General features: G+C 42.8%; 3 protein-coding genes across 3 annotated transcripts; all 3 read right to left on the bottom strand.

Moving 5' to 3' along the window:
- Positions 1 to 2,522: 2,522 nt before the first annotated feature.
- LOC149375822 (uncharacterized) lies at positions 2,523 to 4,022 on the bottom strand. The gene is made up of 4 exons (XM_089596800.1): positions 3,998 to 4,022; positions 3,410 to 3,930; positions 3,110 to 3,244; positions 2,523 to 2,729 (listed from the first exon to the last, which is right to left on the bottom strand). The coding sequence occupies exons 1-4, from the start codon at positions 4,020 to 4,022 to the stop codon at positions 2,523 to 2,525; spliced, it is 888 nt and encodes a 295-aa protein (XP_089452926.1).
- A 499-nt stretch (positions 4,023 to 4,521) lies between these two features.
- LOC149375821 (uncharacterized) lies at positions 4,522 to 6,090 on the bottom strand. Its single transcript, XM_089596794.1, has one exon. It carries the CDS (start codon positions 6,088 to 6,090, stop codon positions 4,522 to 4,524), a length of 1,569 nt encoding a protein of 522 aa, XP_089452920.1.
- Positions 6,091 to 6,264: 174 nt separating this feature from the next.
- On the bottom strand, positions 6,265 to 6,816 carry LOC149375820 (uncharacterized). The gene has a single exon (XM_089596789.1). It carries the CDS (start codon positions 6,814 to 6,816, stop codon positions 6,265 to 6,267), a length of 552 nt encoding a protein of 183 aa, XP_089452915.1.
- Between the last annotated feature and the right edge of the window lie 982 nt (positions 6,817 to 7,798).

The following is a 7,798-nucleotide window of genomic DNA, read 5'->3' as shown; positions in this document are numbered from 1 at the left end:
CCGCGTATATCATGAAGGTCACAAACATGGCATGGCAACTCAAGGATTTAAAAGACAAAGTCGCTGATGTTATGGTCATGGATTAAATACTAGCAAGTTTGCTAAAAAAATTCCGAGGCCTTCAAAGTGCCTGGAATAGTGTGGATCTAGCAAGACAAACAGTGAATTACCTGCAACAGCAGCTTTTGGAAGAGGAATTATTCCTGGAAACCGATGGTGAAGAGAAGAACGCTCTCTCAGTAACAGTTAGAAAGAGTGAGAGAAAGACTACCGTAGAAAATAAATGGAGAGTGAAGAAAAAAAAAAACATCAAATTTATCGAGTGCTTCATCTGCGGTGTGACAGGTCATTACGCACTCAAGTGTCCCAATAAGACACGTGCGAGAAGGCTCAAGGTTCTCACAACTTCCGTTCTGGAAACTTTGCGCTTATCTCCACAAACACAGATAATTTTTCGGCGTGTGGCGTTAGAAGCTCATTGGAAGAAGCAAAGCGTCTGATCAGCGCAACAATAAAAAATGTATGGCTTACCGATAGTGGCGCATCATAGCATATAACACACTGACGTGAGTGATTCACCGAATATTGCAAGTACAAAGACGGCAGCACTGTCTCACTAGGAGACGACAGTAAGTGTGGCGTTGTTGGCATAGGCACTGTCTACATCAAGAGGTAAGTTTATGGCAAGTGGTACGACAGTCGTCTTAAAAACATGCTACACGTTCCTCGCATAAAAAAAAAATCTTCTGTCCGTGCGAGCGTGTGCGAGAAAAAGTCTCAAAGTTCTTTTCAAACATACAATAGTAAATATTTACGCTCAAGATGAGTTGTGTGCTACAGGCGTGCAGCAAGATAACAACGTATACCGCATATTAATTGATGTCGTCAGTGTACCCGTCCGAGTTCAAGGAAACGTCGCAACAACTCTTGCCTGTGGGCATAAGAGGCTTAGACACGTGAATGCTTGTGCTCTGCGACGGCTCATCGACAACGGACGGGTGCTGGGAGTAAGGTTCTCAGATAATAAAAAATTCTTCTATGAGTCATGTCAGCTGGGCAAGTCACATCGACTGCCGTTCAACAAGCTGAGAGAAAGGAGAGCCACGACACCCATCAAGCTCGTACACAGTGACGTATGCAGACTGATGAGTGATGCATCATTGGGTGGGGCTCGTTTCTTTGCCATGTTTATCAAGGACACGACCAATTATCGTCATGTTTATTTTCTCAGGCAGAAAAGAGACGTCTTCGAGAGATTCAAAGAATACGAGAGACCCATGGCAAGCAAATTTGGTTGGTCAATCAAGCGATTCTGGAGCGACAACGATCAAGAGTTCAGCAACGCAAACATGCTGAACTACATGAGGGACAGAGGCAAGGCCGAGCGAAGCAACCGCACTGACGTCAAGTGCGCGAGAACAACAATTCTTGCTTTGGGCCTTCCACGCTCCATTCAGGTGGAAGATGTGAATACAGCTGTCTACCTGCTGAACACAATAGCAATAGTGGGCAGCTCGGCTGAGATGACTGCATACGAACCCTGGACTGTCAGAAAGCCGGACCTAAAGCGCATAAAGGCATTTAGAGCAGAGAGATTTCTGCAGACTCCAAAGGTCAGCACAATCAAGTTTGACTCAAGGTCAAAGAAAGGTGTACTCGTTCGATACGAGAAATGATTCAGCAATTACTGAGTATGTAACAAGGTTACCAAACTGGTAAGGTTTTCGATAGACGTTGTTTTCTCTACCATATACTTTGGTTTTCAGAATAAGAGCATTAACGACGAAAAGATCGTCCTCCATGGCGAGGCTGAAGCTGATTCTGCTCAGGCCATTAGAGCAGATCAAGAACCTTGTCACAACGTACAATACAATGTCAAAGATGAGGAGGCGAAAAAAGCTGATCAGCAAACTCAGCCAATTGCAAGCAGACTAAGAGATAGATCTCAACTTTAATCTCCTTGCAGATACGAAAGCAAAATTGCTGAACTTAAGGTACCTGTCACCTACGAAGAAGCTGTGAGTGACCCGAATGTGGACAACTGGTCCAAAACCATTCAAAAAGAGCTTGAGGCTCACGAGAAAAACGGAACGTGGACATTAGTATTAAGAGATCCAACCGAAGCACCAATAAAATCAAAGTAGATATTCAAGGTAATTAGAAACGCCTATGACGACACCCACCGCTTCAAAACACAACTGTGCGCCAAAGGATTTTCTCAAAAGAAGGGTGTGGACTACACCAAGACATTTTGTATAGTCCCAAATTGATGTAAAATTATTATTAATATTGGTTTTTATAGTCCAAATAAATGCTGGTTAATTTACAGTTCAAATGAAATTTACTTTCCAGTACGTACAAACAGTAATTGGTTTTTATTTAATTAAAAATACAAGCATAAAGAAACGTTAACTTTTAAAATTCTTCGATAACGATTTTGACCGAATACACTGTTAATAAAGACGCAAATAAACGCACGACGGTGCCCCAAGATCTTAATTCAACCAGTGATTAATTCATAATTACTGTTGACCTCTCGTCTCACGTAGCCCACACTCAACGTAAGTCACGTTTCGAGCTGTGAACCCGGGCGCATTCAGCAACACGACGACGAGAACGTACTCACTAGCGTGATTTCTCGGCACGATAAATCCTTGCAAGGCCAGAGCTCCTTCGAGATGCTCTTTTTCTCGCAGCGCTACGAGGACTGCTTCAAGAAATGAGCGGGCCTATCGATAGAGTCGAGAATGCCCGATCGCCGCCAACAAGCGACGAGCGGTCGCCGTCTCGTGACACCTGCCCTTCCGAGTTTCGTCGTCTCTCTCTGTTACTAACCTATGTTGTGTTTTATTTTCTTATTATTTTAAACTTTAAGCCTTCTGGCTTTAACACACTCCCCCCGTTGGGAGTAAGTACGAACAACATTAATGAATAAAATTCTTTGAATTTGAATTAGATAAGAGTAATGAATATAAATACATGCAAGTAATTAAATACATTAGTATTGTCATGAATTTTTGACTTCAAAGTCTCTTGAAAACAATGGACACAGTGATCTTGCATTTCTTTGGTAAATTTCATGCTCCGTTTTCACTGTCACCACTCTCACCTCGCCATCGCCACCAGGGTGTACTTTTACCACTCGCCCCATCCGCCACTGCGTACACGGCTGGTTCTTATCTATTAAAAGAACAATCTTGTTCTCTTCCATATTAACATCCGACCTGTGCCATTTTTGTCGCTTCTGTAACTCAGTCAAATATTCGACTTGCCATCTCCTTCAAAACTCTTGTTTTTTCATCGTTATGGCCTCCCAGCACGACAATCGGTTGTCTGGCACCCCGCTAACATCTCTTTCAGGTAACATCGTGAAAGAGCGCCCTATTCAAAAATGCGCCGGTGTCAATACCGGAGGGTCATTAGCTTCAGGCGACCCGGAGCAGATCGGTTGCGAATTCATGATTGCGGCAATCTCATATAACAGAGTCTGAAGATTTTCGAAAGTGTATAGTCGGTCGCCTACGACTCTCTTGAACTGGTATTTGGCAGATTTCACCGCCGCCTCCCACAAACCTCCAAAATGAGGTGAGAGCGGCAGATTGAAATGCCATTTAATTTTTTTTTTCGAAGTAACATCAAAAACCCGCGACTTAAAATCATTCGATTCGAATAAAGCGTACAACTCCCGAAGCTTGTTATTCGCTCCAACAAAATTTGTTCCGTTGTCTGAATATATATGCGCTGGCGTTCCTCGGCAACTCCTCAAACGACTAAACGCGGCTAAGAATGCTTCAGTACTAAGATCGCTCACTAACTCAATATGAACCGCTCTAACGGTCATACAAACGAAAATGCACCCAAATGCTTTGATCTTTCCTCTATTCCGAATCTTCTTTTCCTTTATAAATAATGGACCGAAAAAATCGACGCCTGTATGAAAAAAGGGAAATGCGGCACTCAATCTCGATTTGGGCAATTCCGACATTTTATAATTTACCGTTTTCGCCCTGAAACGTCGACATTTTACACATTTGCGAATAATATATCGGACTTGATTCTTTCCATCGATAATCCAATATCGCTGCCTGATATTATATAACGTAAACTAAATCCCAATGTGATAAAACTTTTCATGATAGTACCGAATTAATAAATCGGTTATACGATTTCGAGAGGGAAGAAGAAACGGATGTTTTTGATCGTAAGTCGTGCTAGCCTTTGAAATTCGGCCTCCAACCCGCAAAATACCATGCTGATCAAGAAATAGACTTAACGCCCCCAATTTAACGCTTTTTCCGCGGACGCTGAGACGCACTTGATTTCCTCTTTGAAACAAGTCTTTTGTACGAGTTTACTAATGCCTTTTTCCGACGCATCAAGCTCCGATATCACAAGACGAGATACCTCTCTGATCTCCTTCAGCCTTATACTTTTAGTCTTTTCTTTAATTTTTACTCTGATGTTATTAATAAAACGTAAACAGTAAGAAAATATTCGCGTTAATTTTGCATAACTTGATATTCACGTCGTTACGTTTTTTAAGAAGTCCTCGTCCCGCACGTCCGTGACTAAACACGCGACCTTTTTCAACCCTGGCAGATCAACGGTCGGAAGTTCGAACGAACAAGGCCACTGCTCCTCCGTTCGCGAGAGCCAGTTGGGTCCCTCAAACCACGTTCTATTTTTTACAAAGTCACTACCAAACTGCCCTCTTGACAGTGCATCTGCCGGATTGTCTTCAGAGCGTACGTACCGCCATTCGATATTCTTTGCCAATTTTTGAATTTTCGAGACGCAATTTGCCTCGAAAATCTTCAAGGCTTCTGGCGGTTTCCTTATCCAATGAAGCACGATCGTTGAATCTACCCAAAAGATGACCTTATCGGGACAAAAAGACAGCCACGAAATTACGTCTTGATATAATCGAGCGAGAGTTAACGCGCCGCACAACTCTAATTGTGGAATGGTCCTCTCTTTTATCGGAGCGACCCACGACCTTGAACAGAGTAAGACAACTCGAGCATTTCCGTGGCTACTCGTTGAACGCACGTAGATGCACGCTCCGTAGTCCGTCTTGCATGCGTCTGAAAAACCGTGAAGGTATACATTTGAGAAATTTTCAACAAGCAAATAACACGACACTCTCAAATTATTCACTGCTTTAAGTTCTCTTGAGAAAATGCGCCACGTATTTTCTAAGGTCTGGGGTACCGATTCGTCCCACGCAAGATCGTCTTTCCAACAAGTTTGCATGATACCTTTTGCCGTGAGTACAACTGGTCCTAAGAGTCCTAATGGATCGAATATTCTGGCTAACTCAGTTAAAATTAATCGTTTAGTAATCCTTTCTACTGTCCGATCTGATTTTACGGCAAATGAGAACTCGTCGCTCGAAGTACTCCAAGAAACTCCTAGCGTCTTGTGAACCAAATCGTCCTTTGTAAGAAATTCTAAATTCTCTATTCCCCCTACTAAGCTGTTTAAAACTGCCACCTCGTTGGACGCCCATTTTTGAATTTCAAATCCTCCCTTCCTTAAGATTGTTATAACCTTATCTCGGAGCCTTAAAAGTTCTTTGAGGCTATCTGCTCCAGCGATAAAATCATCCACGTAAAAGTTTTGCGTCAGAGCCCTAGCGCCGATCGGAAATGCCGAGCACTCGTCAGTCGCGAGTTGATGCAGTGTTCTTATCGCAAGGAAAGGAGACGAAGAAACGCCAAAAGTAACCGTGTTTAGTTCGTAAGTTCTTATTTTATTTTCATATAACCAAAATATTCTTTGGTAGCGACGGTCGTCGGGATAAATCCAGATTTGCCGGTACATCTGCGCGATGTCGGCCACAACGGCATATTTGTACGTTCTAAATCGTATTAAGTGCTCAAAGAGCTTGGGCTGAATCGTGGGTCCTATCAAGAGGACATCATTCAATGAAACTCCGGCTTCAGTTTTTGCCGACGCATCAAATACAACTCGAGTTTTCGTAGTAGAACTCGTTGGCTTAACGACGGCGCGATGCGGCAAATAATAATGAGCTTCCAATGGCTCGTTTTCGATTAATGTCACATGACCTAGGCGAATATAATCATTCATGACCAGGTCATACTATTCTTTAAGAATCAGGTTTTGATTTAGTTTTTTCAATAAATTCGTAAGACGACAGTATGCCGCTTCTCGCGATCCACCTAGATCGACTACCGAGGTTTTAAAAGGCAACTTGACGATACATCGTCCGGAGGACTCTCGTGTTACGTTCTGAACAAAATGTTATTGGCAGGGATCTTCTCCAGATAGTTTTGGCGTCTCTGATTCAGCGGCATCAATCACCCAAAACTTTTCAAGGATTTTTCTTAGCCCAGTTAAATGACAAGAAACTGTCTGGCTATACTCGTCTGCAATACCTCCCACAGCTACCCAGCCTAATTCAGATTTTTGCAGAATGAAATCGACTCCGCCCTTAGATAAATCGATTTTTCCCGGAGAAAGCATTGACAGCTTAGCCCCAGATCCGATTACGATATCGACCTCTCCGGGAAAATGAAAATTGGGATCGGCTAACCATAAGTTTTTAGGTATATTCACTAAATCGCGACGAAATAGCTCGGTCGGGATCTGATTTGCTATTTTTGGAATTACCAAATACGCGAGAGTCTTACTATATAGAGTGTTAATCGAGTGGAGGGTTACCTCTACCGCCCCACTCGACGTCGTGTTCAAGTCGTCGACTGCCCCAATCGTAGCCACGCACGGCTTCTTTTTCAATCCCAATCGCTTAACTAAACTCTCAGTTACTAAATGTATAGTTGCGCACGTATCCATTATAGCTCTACACATTAAAAATTTTCCACTCGAATTCTTTATTCTTACTTGAACTTTCAACATTAGTTTGGATTGAAGCGCGCGTAACGCAAGACTGAGAACAGTCGACTGTACAAGTCATTCTTGTTTAGGTGCGCTTGAGCCAGTCGACACTGTCGACGACTCCTTGACCTCACGATGTAACAAAGTGTTGTGAAATTTTCCACATTTTTTACGTTTGTAAAATTTGCATTCACCGGAATGTTTGACTGAGCAATTTCTACAAACCGCACTTTTACCGACTATTTTCCAACGTAAATTAATGTCGGCCTTTATAAATGCTTTGCAACGGTAAAACGGATGCTTACCACCCTTACACTCGAGGCAGTTGATTGAAGTGCTTGTAACGAAAGAACGGACTCCTCCTTCGAATTTACCTCTTTTGTTTGCCTCTTGAATCTCGCTAGTAGACGCCCTTTTTCCCTTGCTGTCGCGTTTGTTGTTTAAATTTTCTTGTTCAATTGACCCACATCTAAACGCGGCCTCGTTTACAAACGCAAAAATTTCCTTCAACGTCGATATCTTGTCAAGAGTGAGCGATCTCTCCCACTCCGTCCGCATCTTGGACGAAAGGGTGCGCTCGACAATTCTTACTATCAAGTGTTCATCGGGTTTTACGTCTAACGTCACGAGCATATCGATATGTTGTCGTACATGATCGACTAGTTTAGTTAAGCTACTATGCGACATCTTCGTAGGCGTAGACGTATCTAGTAATGCGTCCAAGTGGGTTATTATCATGATCCTCTTTTGATCGTACGACTCGAGAAGTAACACCCAAGCTGCCTTGAAATTGTCTTCGTGCAGTCCGTACACTGAGATCTTTGCGAGCGCATTCTCCTGTAGGGAGTTTTGAAGAAGCATGAACTTATGCAGTTCCAATATCTTTTCAGCCTCAACTATAACTGTAAAACCGTTTTTGAATGACAGCCATTTCGATAAG

This window comes from Copidosoma floridanum, unplaced genomic scaffold (genome assembly GCF_036245765.1).
Source record: "Copidosoma floridanum isolate Cflo_tuat_1 unplaced genomic scaffold, Cflo_Japanese_pri ptg000004l, whole genome shotgun sequence".
NCBI classification, from domain to species: domain Eukaryota; kingdom Metazoa; phylum Arthropoda; class Insecta; order Hymenoptera; family Encyrtidae; genus Copidosoma; species Copidosoma floridanum.
Note: the sequence above shows the minus strand (reverse complement) of the source record. Positions and strands in the feature narration are given on the sequence as shown.

Excerpts from the sequence above, each read along its gene's own strand:
- LOC149375822 (XM_089596800.1), bottom strand. The coding sequence starts at position 4,022 with ATGTCGACGTTTCAGGGCGAAAACG. Across the intron at positions 3,245-3,409 it reads CTGAAGCTAATGACCCTCCG|AAGCGACAAAAATGGCACAG; the intron begins GTATTGACACCG and ends ACTGAGTTACAG. Across the intron at positions 2,730-3,109 it reads ACCCTGGTGGCGATGGCGAG|GCCCGCTCATTTCTTGAAGC; the intron begins GTGAGAGTGGTG and ends CTCTATCGATAG.
- LOC149375821 (XM_089596794.1), bottom strand. The coding sequence starts at position 6,090 with ATGAATGATTATATTCGCCTAGGTCATGTGACATTAATCGAAAACGAG.
- LOC149375820 (XM_089596789.1), bottom strand. The coding sequence starts at position 6,816 with ATGGATACGTGCGCAACTATACATTTAGTAACTGAGAGTTTAGTTAAG.